General features: G+C 41.2%; 1 protein-coding gene across 1 annotated transcript in view; it reads right to left on the bottom strand.

The window, feature by feature from the left end:
• Window positions 1-1,171: 1,171 nt before the first annotated feature.
• Window positions 1,172-15,886, bottom strand: part of LOC139466656 (resistance to inhibitors of cholinesterase protein 3-like) — a 55,728-nt gene continuing 41,013 nt past the window's right edge. The window contains exons 5-7 of the mRNA XM_071248245.1: window positions 9,208-9,320; window positions 6,067-6,397; window positions 1,172-5,940 (exon numbers count right to left, since the gene is read on the bottom strand). Coding sequence (XP_071104346.1) covers window positions 5,783-5,940; window positions 6,067-6,397; window positions 9,208-9,320 — 602 coding nt within the window. The 3' untranslated portion in view covers window positions 1,172-5,782. The remainder of the gene's footprint in view (window positions 5,941-6,066; window positions 6,398-9,207; window positions 9,321-15,886) is intronic.

Below are 15,886 nucleotides of genomic sequence, written 5' to 3'. Positions count from 1 at the left end.
CTTTCGCGGCAATCCATGTCTGTCCAATAGAGCAACTGCCCTTTATCAAAGGGAAGCTACACCCAACCCTAGTCTGAGACGTCAGCGCCACAGTCAGATGTTGTTAACAGTCAACCTCTCCTAACGTTACAAAGTGCAGTCAGATGTACACAATGCAAAATTGTTTTTCAATTTATATCTCCAAAGTTGCCAAAACTTGTAAAATGCCTTAGCTACATCACAGTTAGACACTGATCTTCAGTACATCAGACTATTCTTTTCATAATGATTATCCCAGGATTTTCTCCAGATTCCCGATGGTTAATTCGATCACCAAATAAACAGTGAAAGTAGTCCCTCCTTTTGATATTTGCACCTTATGACCCCAACGGATATCGTTTGTATCTTGCCGAGACACCTACCCATTATAGGATAAATATATATACTTGTACATACACACATATTGTGTTGTATCTATGTCAGTATATGGACTGTTGTGGACTGTGTCTTGATATGTGTGCATAATATTTATAGGGACATATAGCTGAATTATGTACTAACACAATGTGTTATGTGAACTAAGGGCTGGATGGCCTACAATCTGAATAAACATTGATACATGCAGTAAGAAAAGGTGACAGAGTGGCTGCACAGTACACATTTGCGAGATAATAACATTTGCCAGCCAACCTAGGAAAAGAAGGAAATCTGTCAGTATAAGAATACTAATCATAAAACTAGCCTTGAGTTTTTTGTGACTTTAGACAATAATTTGTGACATTTTAAAAGAAAAAATTGACCCATCAGAATTGTTGCAGACACCAAACATGAAAACATGGATTTGTCATATACAATGTTTTGAATAAAGATAGTATGCATTACATAATGCCTGAGTTATGCCTGAGAATTTGGATAGGGGAGGTTAAGATATCCGGAAACATATTTATCGGGACAATATTTGAGAAAAGACAGGAATGAGGTCACAAATATCTGTCTGAAGTGTGTGGTGCAGCAGTGATCAAATGTGAGAAAAACATATTAAGCAGCCCTCCTGATCACTGTCGCTCAAATCATTTTACATAATAGGGACATAATGCTGCTTTGAACTGAGCATGTCTGAATTTGTAAGTTCTTATTCAATAAATAACAAACACATATGTATTGTAAAGACATTCATAAAACCATGAATAAATACAACTTGTAAAGGTAACAAGGATTGTTATCAGATAACTACCACAGTAAAGTTTATACCACGACCTTCCCATGACAGGTTTTTCCATTTCCTGTCATACAAGTGTCATTATTGATGAAATCCAAGTCCAAGCCAATCAGATTCTTACACAATATTTTATTTTGGTAAAAAAATGAGCCATAAGGCTGTGTAGCTCACCTGATATTTTGGAACATCAAAAGGTCCTACAAGAAGATGAGTTAATACACACACAAAAACATTTTCTACACAACATACATCCTCAATTTCTATCCAGTAACTCTTTTGACAGATAACCCATGCTTACCGTAAAAGACGGCTAACGGGATCAGGTGGTCAGGCTCGCTGACTTGGTTGAAGCATGTCATCACTGGATTGTCTGGTCCAGACTTAATTATTTACAGACACATCTTATTTGGCCTCTGGGCATACCATATATTGCTAATCAACATTGTATGAAGACACAAAAAGAAAGGACATTTTTGGACAAAAGTCTGTGATTGAGACACCACAGGTGAGTGACAAGGTAACAGAGATTCAAAAACTATAGTCAAAATCAAATAAACATGCAGAAATAAATACTTTATTCCTCATACAACATAGTGCACAAAACAACTTTATTTTATGCTGCTGTCTGCAACATACTGCATTCAAACTTTGTTTTGAAAGTGGATATGCCATGAAAGCTCTGTAATTGCCTTTTTCAATACCCATTGCAAGTAAATTGTATAAACATAAATATGTTCATTTAGAGTTGGAAAAAGAACCTGTTACAAACTACCAACAAACAGTTACCTATTGTGGAATACATGTAATACCGGTATGTACACAAGTGTTTTGCTTGTGGAATGCTGCAGTCACCAATATTCCAGCTATATAACTGTATAAATAACCAAGTCTGGACCAGACTTCCAATAACTGGCTGTGTGCATTAGATTCATCTGTATGCCTGAATCCATAATAGAACAGAAAGTCCTCAAAGTGACCCATGTTTTCCTGTGATAATGGTGGTGAATGTACCTGGCATATACTGATAAATTTGCACTAACTTGAATTTTGGAGAGGGAGCCTTGTAGAGAAAAGGCATTGAATTTTAAAACTGAAATCCTGTACAAACCCTGTATAATGAGCAACATACCACAATTTGTGTCTCATCATCAAAAGAAAATTGCCTACCTAACTTCAGCTTCACCAGTTTAGCAGTTTCAGAGATGTGCACACATCTGCGAGTGCACAGAAGGAAGGACATGCTCAGAGTGGCCAAATAAAGGTCAATATTTAAATATCACAAAAAGCAGGACATATATGTCAAGCTGAACTACAATGTAGACATTACCCTGCTGTCTTGTTGAGATGTTACCTCTGGTGGGAACAAGCGTGCCAAGTTCTTACTTCACTGTTTCTTAGCACTTAGGAGATGAGGTTACCAGGTACTGAAGACAGACAAGCAGGCCATGACTAAAGCTCATTTGGCTTTGGGTCAGGTGAGCTTAACATCCATTAACTCCATTAAATCATCACATCTACATCACATATGTTAAAACGGTATTACAGTCTTTCAAACATATTTCCTAAGACAGACAATCAACTTTGTTAACAAATCCTAAATAACAGTACATTCACACACATTATCTTTCCTACATAAATACACATTTATAAAAAATACATCCACTTCTAGCAGTTTAATATGATCTTATCCTAGCAACATGTTGCCCTGTTCATACATTTAACCTCAGCAACACAAAGGTCCAAGATGTGCCTCATACATGAATAGTAAAATATTTAGGCAATGACATTCTGCCAGGATGCGCCAAAGTCTGCTAACGAACTGTTAGTCTACAACCAATATAAGGCTTTATTTGGATCATAGATCTGCCTGCATAGATGTTGAAGCAAACCTGATAATGCCATTCCACTGGTGCACACCAGTCACATTCTGAGTCACCTGAAAGATATTCATTTATATTAGCCATGGAGGAAAATGTGTCTGTCTTAAGTTCTCAATACTTTTAGTATCAATTGGCTGTGTAATATGGTCTGTTGGATTTGAAAGACAGTATGACATCAATATGTCTTCAAAGGAACATAAAAGAACAATGCCATGATGACAAACGTGTGACAAACATAGTGATGCCATGCAAGGTATCACAACAACTAGCAGACAATCGAGTAAAAAATTCTTCTATCTTCAAAACATTGTAAAAAATGACCGAAGTTATGAATTAAGTCTAAGAGAAAGACATACTTGACACTTGTTACTTAAGAAACTAAGTCCTTGTTGTAAATTATCAAACTTGAGTGCACTTATAGTACTACATGCCCTACCAATTTCAGCAGTCTTGGCATTGTCATTTCAGCATCGTCCTTATATCCTCATTGAACCACAACAAAACTTAGTCATTTTACGGCCACTTACTCACTTGTGGTTCTGTAGGGACATTCTTATTTTTTTTCCAGAGTTCTCTTTTGGAGCTAGACAATCTCTTCAGCTGTTTCAGGACAGAGAACAAAAGTTACCAATCAGAAGGAGACCATGCACCATAAGGTTGCTAAGACCCTCATAAAGGTAGTGCTGCACTGTCAGTCTGCAGCAGCTGCACGTGTGCCTGTGTGGGTTGGGCATGAAGTAAAGGGATCAAATCATGAATATGAAGAAATACATAGTTGTTTCTCTGCATTGTTTTTTTGTCCCTTATAATAAAAACCATAGCCCCAGAACTTACCAATGCTGGATCCCTCATAGCAAGTGTTAGCTATATTATTGGCTAGATCTACCAAGGGTGAGAAGAAGGTTTTATTTGGGATGTGATTTAGAGAAGTAATAGATAAGTGATAATTAGGAGATAAACATACTATGTTGTCAAAGTGAAGCATGGGTACCTGTATATTTAGCACTGCACTAAATTGAATTTGAACATGAACAGAACATGCAATTAAATGTACAGATCACCTAGTTCAACATTGTAAGCACAGTGTGTTTATCTTCATTTTACAATGACAAAAAATAATGTGAACTCTTTGGTGTTAGCCACGACATTGAGTGGGTTGAGTTCAATATTTTGAGTGGGTTATCGTATTGAATTCATGAACCACTGAAAATAAACAATAAACAAAGTTTGGGGCTGTATATACTCAAATTGTTTGTTTCCAAGTGTATACCTTACTTGCACAAAAAACAGGCACTGAAAGTGTTAAGCACAGCAACTTCCCTAGCCTACATGAAGAGTGCACCCCTAAAGAAAACTAAGCGAAATTCACAAGCTTCTTACATCACATATCAATTTTATGGCGTCACACCACACATTGTGATGCAGAAAATTTGACATCACAGTCGGTTGTAGAAAGCCACCAAATGGCTACCCCTCTGTGTTCCAAAAACTCAAAATACACTTGTTTAGTCCATTTCTATTGTATTTTTCTGCCTAAAATGTTTTTCCACACATAATTCATAATTGTACGTATAATTATTTAAATATGCCTTCCGACAATGATTGAGAAAGAAATACTTTTCTACAAATATTACCTTCCACGGTGACACAGGCTTCAAATTGTCTGTTTCAATAAGACATGGTTATCGTGATTTGATACCTCTCATTAACCAATCAGAATCGAGTAATTTAAAAATTTATGGTTGCATAATGTTTACTGGGAATTGTTCATATTGCACATCTTGTTCTATTCACATCACAAACAAGTCAAACAGACATAGTTCACTACCACCTAGAACAACAACTACTACAATGCTACTAAAAGAAGCAGGAACACAACTTTGGCAATCTGCAACGTATCTGGCTCATTGGATAAACAGGACAGTATGGTACTTATTGATATAGTCATCTCACTTAGCAAGACAACCTCTAGAGATGACACACACGGGTCCTCTGTGTACAAGCTGGAAGGCCTGTAACATGACCATGAGATTCTGTAAAATATTGCACAAGCACAAATACTAAAAGTTTAAAAAACATTGAGCTATATTTGTCATTGTATTCAGTTATCAATGTCCATACATGAACTTAATCACACATTATAGTTCCAAATAGTTTCATTTGTTGCTGGTTTTGGTTTGACATCAGTGACAATTTCTTAGAAGTATTATTCATAGACTGATTAGATTACAAGACTTGACTTCATAAAGAACCTAACAGGACAAGTCATGTATCGTTTAAATTAGCTGTATACTTGTAGATCTAGTCTACAAGGGCTCAACCCTTTCATCTATCAAATTAACCAGCAGTGACTACTATCAGAGGTAACATATTAGGTTAAGAAGGAATACAGTTGTAGTAACACTGTCAGTTCCAAATGAAATTCCTGGAAACCACAATCTAAATCACACCTGCACATCTGAACATTTACTGTGTAGTTTCCAATTAATCCTCCATCATTCAAATCTTGAAACAGTGTATATGGAAGGTGCACCCCTAATGATTGAAGTGTCTTGGTGTGTCCAGGCCAAAATGATTTCATACTTTCTGGGATGTTTGTTGGGTTTTATTTTGTCACTTGATTAGTTCAAAAACTGATGTGTTTACAAACAAACTTGGGAAAGCTGGAAATAATTAATGGGTGACATTCAAGGCTTTACTGGCTTCATTGTGGGTGAGGCTGAGGAACTTGACGATGACGCACATTCTTCTCATTTGAATCCTCTTTGCTCTGTAGTATTACATCCTCCCCCTCCTTGTTCTCTTCCCCCTCCTTGTTCTCTTCCCCCTCCTTGTTCTCTTCCCCCTCCTTGTTCTCTTCCCTCTCCTTGTTCTCTTCCCTCTCCTTGTTCTCTTCCCCCTCCTTGTTCTCTTCCCCCTCCTTGTTCTCTTCCCCCTCCTTGTTCTCTTCCCCCTCCTTGTTCTCTTCCCTCTCCTTGTTCTCTTCCCCCTCCTTGTTCTCTTCCCCCTCCTTGTTCTCTTCCCCCTCCTTGTTCTCTTCCCTCTCCTTGTTCTCTTCCTCTGTGTTACCGTCCTTTCCAAGTTGTGAGTTTCCTCCTTCACAGTGAGACTGCATTTTGCCTCCCATTTCAGGTGTTGTGGGACAGTGGCCAGCTTCCTCCGCCCCTACACGGTCCACTCCATCAGTATCAGGAGCACCAGCATTGCTCTCCGTTGATGTCTCCTGGTCTTTCTCACTCTTGCTCATCTTTCCACCTTTGTTGACAATCTCATAACTGTCCATATCTGGGCTTGAGTCTTGAGATTTGCCTTTCTGCTCCTAAATATGAGGAAATCAAACAATAATTATCATTTTTACTGGTAATATGTCTAAGAATACTACCTCTACAAGGAACTTGATGATAGCGTGTATAGCATAATATATTTGCATAGAAAAAAATCACTCCCCCTATACATATAGACAAGGAGTGACACCAGCCATCTTGGTCCTTTTTCAAGATTTAGCATTCAGTTCAATTCACAGATCGCTTGAATTATCCTTATCTCATATTTGTCCGATTTGGTTGGTTGGTTTGGTGTTTACTGGTTGTTTAACCCCACACTCAGCAATATTCCAGCTTTATATTTGAGTCTGGACGAGACATTCCAGTGATTAATATCATGAGCATCGATCCTCGCAATTGGGATCGATGACATGTATCCTCCAAGTCAGTGAGCCTGACACTCAATCCCGTTAGTCGCCTCTTATGACAAGCACAGTCAAGGACAAGGAAAAGGTGGCCTGAAATTATGGCACAAATTATGACGTTTGCTACATTCAAGCCTGTGAAGTTCCATTATTTCTAAACACCTTTTCCTTGTTTACATCAGCAGCAAAGCTTAGGGTTGAGATCTGATGGTTGTTTCCAAATAAATATGAGGTAAGGTGACCAAAGATGAACACAGTGGTGTAGCCTTGCGTTTGTTTAGCAAGTGCCAATAGGTTCAAATAAGTGACATTCATATTTCATGTGATATCGAGCTGTGAATAAGGACCAAGATGGCAGGTGTAACTCCTTGTCTATATGTATGGAAGGGTGTGATATTTTCTATACAAATGTATTATGCTGTGCTATCATCAAGCGCCTGTGTACCTCTATTACATCATTGCCAATAATCCTGTGTTTTGGCTGTCATCTCATTTAAAAAATCTTTAGATTTTTAACAGGTTTAAAAACCTGGGTATGGTCAGGAGCAACTCTAACCCACTCTACCCTACCAGGATGTAGTCCCATGTAGCGGGTGCCCATGTGTACCTGGGTATGGTCAGGAGCAACTCTACCCTACAAGGATGTAGTCCCATGTAGTGGGTGCCCATGTGTACCTGGGTATGGTCTGGAGCAACTCTACCCCAATCTACCCCTCTAGGATGCAGTCCCATGTAGTGGGTGCCCATGTGTACGTGGGTATGGTCTGGAGCAACTCTACCCCACTCTACCCCACCAGGATGTAGTCCCATGTAGTGGGTGCCCATGTGTACCTGGGTATGGTCTGGAGCAACTCTACCCCAATCTACCCCACCAGGATGCAGTACAACGTAGTGGGTGCCCATGTGTACCTGGGTATGGTCTGGAGCAACTCTACCCCACTCTACCCTACCAGGATGTAGTCCCATGTAGTGGGTTCCCATGTGTACCTGCGTATGGTCTGGAGCAACTCTACCCCACTCTACCCCTCCAGGATGTAGTCCCACGTAGTGGTTTCCCATGTGTACCTGGGTATGGTCTGGAGCAACTCTACCCCCCTCTATCCTACCAAGATGTAGTCCCATGTAGTGGGTTCCCATGTGTACCTGGGTATGGTCAGGAGCAACTCTACCCCAATCTACCCCTCCAGGATGTAGTCCCACGTAGTGGGTGCCCATGTGTATCTGGGTATGGTCTGGAGCAACTCTACCCCACTCTACCCTACCATGATGTAGTCCCATGTAGTGGGTTCCCATGTGTACCTGGGTATGGTCTGGAGCAACTCTACCCCACTCTACCCTACCAGGATGTAGTCCCATGTAGTGGGTTCCCATGTGTACCTGGGTATGGTCTGGAGCAACTCTACCCCACTCTACCCTATTAGGATGTAGTCCCATGTAGTGGGTGCCCATGTGTACCTGGGTATGGTCTGGAGCAACTCTACCCCACTCTACCCCACCAGGATGTAGTCCCATGTAGTGGGTGCCCATGTGTACCTGCGTATGGTCAGGAGCAACTCTACCCCACTCTACCCTACCAGGATGTAGTCCCATGTAGTGGGTGCCCATGTGTATCTGGGTATGGTCTGGAGCAACTCTACCCCACTCTACCCCTCCAGGATGTAGTCCCATGTAGTGGGTGCCCATGTGTACCTGGGTATGGTCTGGAGCAACTCTACCCTGCCAGGATGTAATCCCATGTAGTGGGTGCCCCTGGGTATGGTCTGGAGCAACTCTACCCCACTCTACCCTACAAGGATGTAGTCCCACGTAGTGGGTGCCCATGTGTACCTGGGTATGGTCTGGAGCAACTCTACCCCACTCTACCCTACCAGGATGTAGTCCCATGTAGTGGGTGCCCATGTGTACCTGGGTATGGTCTGGAGCAACTCTACCCCACCAGGATGTAGTACCACGTAGTGGGTGCCTATGTGTACCTGGGTATGGTCTGGAGCAACTCTACCCCAATCTACCCCACCAGGATGTAGTACCACGTAGTGGGTGCCCATGTGTACTTAGGTATGGTCTGGAGCAACTCTACCCCAATCTACCCCACCAGGATGCAGTACCACGTAGTGGGTGCCCATGTATACCTGGGTATGGTCAGGAGCAGCTCTACCCCACTCTATCCTACCAGGATGTAGTCCCATGTAGTGGGTGCCCATGTGTACCTGGGTATGGTCTGGAGCAACTCTACCCCACTCTACCCTACCAGGATGTAGTACCACGTAGTGGGTGCCCATGTGTACCTGGGTATGGTCTGGAGCAACTCTACCCCACTCTATCCTACCAGGATGTAGTCCCACGTAGTAGGTGCCCATGTGTACCTGGGTATGGTCTGGAGCAACTCTACCCCACTCTACCCCACCAGGATGTAGACCCACGTAGTGGGTGCCAGTTTCTACCTGGGTATGGTCCACCACTTTGTTCTGTACCAGCTGCATCGCTTTGAGGATTTGTGTCATCTGTGTCTCTGTCTCCTCCAGCCGTCTCTGTAACTCCTTCATCTCTGCTTCACCTGGTGATATAATGCCATGTTTCAGCTAGCAGCACAATACAAGTCAATGTACAAGAATGTAGAATCTTCAAATCATAAAACCCAGCCAGAATGAAAGTGTTTTCCCTAAAGAACCAAGGGCCCATTCACAATAATTAGTTAAGTATATGATACACTATTCTGATGTAAATATTTATAAATGTATTTGATTTTGTTATACAAACACCCAAAGAGCTTAATGTTTGCTGACAAACCAATAATCAATACAAGGCAAATTGCCATAGACGAGGCATGCATCTATTAATCATTCGAACCTTAGAGGAAGCTATCCTATTTGCATGAAAAACATGATAACGCTTTCTAATTGTTGCCATTATCTCCACACACAGATCTAGCTGGTGGTATGGCACAGTCCAGAAATATGCTGCCCATATCACTACTTAGGTAATACATTCAATTAAATAAACACTGACAGTTCATCCAATTTCTTCTTACATCAGACATTATGGGCCGAAGAACAAATAAAAGATTGTATGCCTGTGTGACACAGAAAGTGAGATGTTCTGACTCATCTCACCTGCCACTCTCCAGGGTTAACATGAACAGTATCCAAGTTCCGGGGATAACACAGGAATGGTACCTGGTGGTATAATATGGAAGAAGTCTTGGGACCACCAAAGGCCCAAAACATACCTCCATATTGGAAGCGACATAGCAGTCATAGTAGCAACTCCACCTCGTCTTCAGATCACACTACAGAAAAAAATAATTGGACTGGTGATATGGTTCTTGGCTATTAAGTCCCAACAAATGTACCACACCATGACCAGACAGTTCAAACTTGACCTTGTTAATGTGGAGGCTGTGTAGCTGACCTAGACATGCAGCTGTAGCAAGGGCTATCAAAAATAGTATTTCATGGTCCCACACTCGAGGGACACAGACATCATGTGTAAGTTGCCTGGCAAAGGTGACGTAGTAGGATGTTAATGTCCCGAGCTGGTGGACAAAACTTCTGTTTCACAAGATATGAAAGTTCCAACTTATAAGCTGGAGCTTTCATATCTTGTGAAACTTCCATATTTCAAGGCACAGCTACAACTTAGATGGTGGCCGCGGGATAAGTAGCAATAGATAGTTTCTCTAATTAGATGGTGGGTTGGATGCAAGCACACAAGGAAGCCGGTTAGGAACTGTGGAGTAGCCTCTATAGGAGACTTAACATGACGCCAACAAAAAGCCTCAAATGACACCACTTGTTATCATAGAGGCCTCTAGTGGTGGGACAATTAAGAATTGACTTTCACTTTGTGTGAGTTCATTGGAGTATGAACCTTCACAGATTGAGGGCCAAACTGTATGAACGTCAGAGCTTGCAACGACATTCATACAAAGTTTGGCCCTCACTCTATGAAGGTTGATACTCCAATGAACTCACACAAAGTGGAAGTCAATTCTTATCATTTTTTATCACAATTTCTTACCTCAAAGGATGTTGGCCAAGTCTAAACACAATTTTATTTAGTACGTGTGACTTCATGTTTACACTGACAGCCATACAACAACCAGTTATATCGCCAGTTATAGTTCCTCAAAAAGAGAGGTGACAAGAGCGTATGGATGCACAACTGACTCTTCAGAAACATCTTACGCAGCACATGTGTTCAAATCATATCCTCATTTGATGAGAAAGTTCCGTAAAGAACTACCTCAGTAAGTCAGTCACAATGACAGCGCGTCGCAATATATTTACATCAAGTACAAGACGTCAAAATGGCCGACACGATAAACGTGACGGGAGCGATTTCCGAAGTTGTTAATTAACCTGTGGCGGTTACATGTGTTAGTAATCATTGATCAACTGACCAAAGGTGAATTGTGAATAAAACTGGTGAAAGGTGAATAAAGATGCGTCAAACAGACACTAAGGTAAATTCATAGATTGCTGGAGACGGTCAGTGTCAGCCTAGACACGGATAGAGTCGTTACTACGATAGTTTAGATGTGCAATTCTTCGTTTGTTCATTAGAATAGGCCGTTGCGAGGATATTCGTGAACAATCATGCAGTCATGCTCTCTGACATTTCTCAATGTATACTGAAACGCTGAGACCAAGAATAAAGGTTCTAAATGATCAGAAAGAACGCTTATGTATGTTTTCGTGCTAGGGAATTCCCAGGGGTTTCCCAAGGGAATGTGGAAGAAGTCCGTCAGTGTTTACGTCATTTCAAGAACACAATCTTGTGAAAAACGTATGAACGTCAAATTGTGTAGTTCATACACTTATGAACGTCAATTTCGTGGACATGTGACCGTCCTCTTGTCCAATGGAAAAGCCGTATATCGTGTAAACTTCAAATTACAAAATTATTGTGCCTTGAACAACACTTGCACATCCTGTCTGGAGTAACCAGGCCAGAGGAAGGAGGTCGCCAAAGTGTGCTCCAAACCTCTGGAGAGATAATTAGTCGGCATGAGTTCTGTCTCTGGGATCATCCACCGCCGGAGAAACCGATCAAACTATCAGGTGATTGTCATCATGTCTGAGGTAGGGCTGAAGAAAGATTTGAAGTGGTCGCAACAGGAGGCGACCCCGGGGGGTCAAGTCCTGTGTGATTGTTTAGAGGCCTAGGAGAACATGCCAATCTTTTAGGCATTGTGGGCCCACTAATGCAGGAGGTATCACTGCCTGGATCTTTTGTCACAGTTCTGTGGAGACAAGTTCATCATAATCATGATGCATTTGAATATTCTCTCGGTTAAACTTCTAACTGCCATTAACAATGGTATTATTTAACAGGACCAGGTGCGGTGCCTTATTTGTTATGGGTTTGAGAAATTACATGGGGCCATGGGGATGAGTAATCATTGGAAAGATGTAACAAAACTTTTAAAAGAAACTATATCTTTGTCTACACATGAAATACAAATAATTATCAACATATCTTTTAAACAATCCTAACTGTAAAATATTACGCTAAACATGTTTATCATGTTTATGTTATTGGGCGACAATCAAAACAAGGAGCCACGTCTTGTCCTAGAGTGCATGCTCTCCTTACCTGCAGCCACTAAGATGAGAGGGGCAGTGTAGTAGTTTAGCTCTATCTGACCTATTTCCCCATACCACATTTCGCTGCGGTTCAACGTTGACCCATTTTCGTGAGATGGGTGTGTCAGTCAAGAAGGACGTAGACATGCCTACAGCATATCGCTACGCGGGAAACGTTGACCCATTTCCGTGAGGTGGGAGTGTCGGTCAAGAGAGACGTAGACATGCCTACAGCATATCGCTACACGTGAAACATTGACCCATTTCGAAGTAGTGAGATATTAGCACTTCTGGACAGTGTGAATAATTGACATGTAAGGCTATAGGAGTAAACATATTACCTTTAGGAAGGTATCTCTCGTAGAGAAGAATGGTTCATGGATAAAAATAACAAACGCACTCACAACGGCGTGGTTTTCAATTGTAAGAACATCTGCATGTCAATCTCTATGTGCAGATCAACCTCATTTAAAATAATATTACAACATTGTTGCTATAACTTTGAAAAAATGAATTATGAAAATCTATTAATAACTTTACCACTGTAGATATATCAATGTCAACAGTATCATGTCTACATACCACTATGATTGTGTCAACTTAATACCCCTTGTTCCTTGAAAACAATAACAAATGTTTCAGGAAGCCATTGTTGGGAAAAGATATTACTAGTTTTGTTTTAATATATGTTCGTTTTCTACTTTTATATTACACAAATATTTAAACTGTAATTTGCTATATTCTCATTCCTGATCCTGAAGGTACCACATGCAAATTACCATTTGTTTATCTTCTGGGTTACACATGTGTTTTATGACAGTATAGGAACTTGCATCAATAGGTAGCTATGCTACAAATTATCTTTGCGCCGTGTTCATCCTCTGTTATCTTGTTTCAAGCAATAGATTACAAAAGATTGTATCTGAATCTGATTTGTGGCATCTCAATCAGTCAAATTCTGGGAACCATGACTCCTTAAAATACATGATGGAACATTCACAACTTTTGATTTCTTTTCTTGGTATTAGTAAAATCTAAATACGAGGGCCATTTAATATATAACCAGCCTAACCTATTTGCTACTGCTCCCCACTTCTTCTTTTTCCACATAATCACCATTGAGGTCTATGCACCTTGTCCAGCGATGTGTGAGAGCTAAAAGCCTGTTGTGATAGAAACCATGGGGTTGTTCGTGTAACCACCCCTCCACTGCTGTCGTGAGTTCATCATCTGACCGGAAATGACGTCCACGCAGTTCTTTCTTCAAGTTCGGGAAGAGAAAGTAGTCGCTTGGTGCCAGGTCTGGTGAGTAAGGTGGATGAGGCAATACTTTGAACCCGTTCCGCTTCACTGCGGCAACCGCAAGTCGACAGGTGTGCACTCTGGCATTATCATGTTGGAGCAGCACACCTTTTGTGTTCTTTCCACGACGTTTGGCAAGAATAGCAGTCTGCAAACAGTCCAGGAGATCGGAGTAGTACTCTCCAGTAATAGTTTTGCCACGTGGCAAGTAGTCAATGAGCAAGACCCCTTTGGTATCCCAAAAGATGGTTGCCATGACTTTGCCAGCCGATGGTAGAGTCTTAAACTTTTTGGGACGGGGTGAAGCAAAGCCAGTCCACTGCTTACTCTGTTCTTTGGTTTCTGGGTCATAGTGGTGTACCCAGGTTTCATCACCAGTTACAATTCTCTCCATAAATTTGTCTGCATCCCGACTGCATTGCGTCAAAAGTGCCTGACACATTGACGCACGTACAGCCTTCTGATCATCACTCAGACATTTCGGGACCCATCGGGCAGACAGCTTCCTCATACCCAGACGATCATGCAAAATGGTATGGACACTTCCCTCTGAAATGTCCAAGGCTGTGGCCATTTCTGACACCTTTATTCACCTGTCTTTGACAACTAGTTGTCTCACAGCTTCACTGGTTTGAGGGCGTGGTTTCTTCCAGGTTCACCCGACCCCTCTTAAATTCTGCAACCCAGAATTTGACCTGTGCATACGAAGGTGCACTGTCACCATAAACATCTGACAATTCAGATGGTTGCCATGACTTTGCCAGCCAATGGTAGAGTCTTAAACTTTTTGGGACGGGGTGAAGCAAAGCCAGTCCACTGCTTACTCTGTTCTTTGGTTTCTGGGTCATAGTGGTGTACCCAGGTTTCATCACCAGTTACAATTCTCTCCATAAATTTGTCTGCATCCCGACTGCATTGCGTCAAAAGTGCCTGACACATTGACGCACGTACAGCCTTCTGATCATCACTCAGACATTTCGGGACCCATCGGGCAGACAGCTTCCTCATACCCAGACGATCATGCAAAATGGTATGGACACTTCCCTCTGAAATGTCCAAGGATGTGGCCATTTCTGACACCTTTATTCGCCTGTCTTTGACAACTAGTTGTCTCACAGCTTCACTGGTTTGAGGGCGTGGCTCATCTTCCAGGTTCACCCGACCCCTCTTAAATTCTGCAACCCAGAATTTGACCTGTGCATACAAAGGTGCACTGTCACCATAAACATCTGACAATTCATCATGTATCTCCTTTCCCGGTTTTCCCTTTAAGTAGAGGTACCTAATAACAGCCCATCTTTATAGATCATGTGTGTGACTTCAAATACAATTTCCTCAGTGCAACTTTGTCTATGCATGTGACATACATTGGTGCACAGCACGTGACAAGCATGCACCGCTGAGATCTGATAAATAGCTTAGGCTGGTTATATATTGAATGGCCCTCGTATTTTATACATTTGTATACTTATCCTGCATTACTCCTTAATGCATTTACTGCTGTTTTTTTTACAGAAAGACAAAGCTCTGAGATTTCCAGCTGCAGAAGAAGTTGTTCCAACCAGTGGTGTAGCAGTACACTCACACAGCTGCCACGTGACCCAGAAGTTATGATATCACATAAGAGCACATTACTGATGAATTCTATGATCAAAACGAAAATATTATCAAAATATTTGTATTACTCTACGCAGATGATGCAGTTTTATTGGCCACTAATGCTTTTGATCTAAACAATATGTTAGACTCATTTCATAGCTATTGTATACATTGGAGGCTTAAGATTAATACTACCAAAACTAAAATATTAATATTTGGTGGATCAGAAAATGATTATAAACATAATTTCAAAATTGGTCATGATGTTTTTGGAAAAGTTCATTCCTATAGCTAACTTGCTGTTACCTTTCAAAAATTCAATTTAACAAAGAAACAGTTACTAGAACAGGCAACGAAACTATGTTCTATGTTTTATGCCAAGGACGGAAGTTAAATTCATCACTTGAACGTCAACTGCAGCTTTTTGACAGTATGGTTATACCAGTTCTTCTCTATGGATGGGAGGTATGGGCATTTGAAAACATCTCAACTATTGGTGTCTATTTGCGTTTTCTAAAATATCTTTTATCATTGTACAGTGTACAGCAATGGTCTTGGGTGAAGAAATAAAGTTGTTTCAAAACCCCACTCTTGCTTTAAGTATGGACCATCGCCGCTGTCATGTGACCTTGAT

This window comes from Haliotis cracherodii, unplaced genomic scaffold, assembly GCF_022045235.1.
Source record: "Haliotis cracherodii isolate W230 unplaced genomic scaffold, xgHalCrac1.p SCAF_19, whole genome shotgun sequence".
NCBI lineage: Eukaryota > Metazoa > Mollusca > Gastropoda > Lepetellida > Haliotidae > Haliotis > Haliotis cracherodii.
The sequence above is the reverse complement of the archived record's forward strand: the minus strand, read 5'-3'. Positions and strand labels throughout refer to the sequence as shown.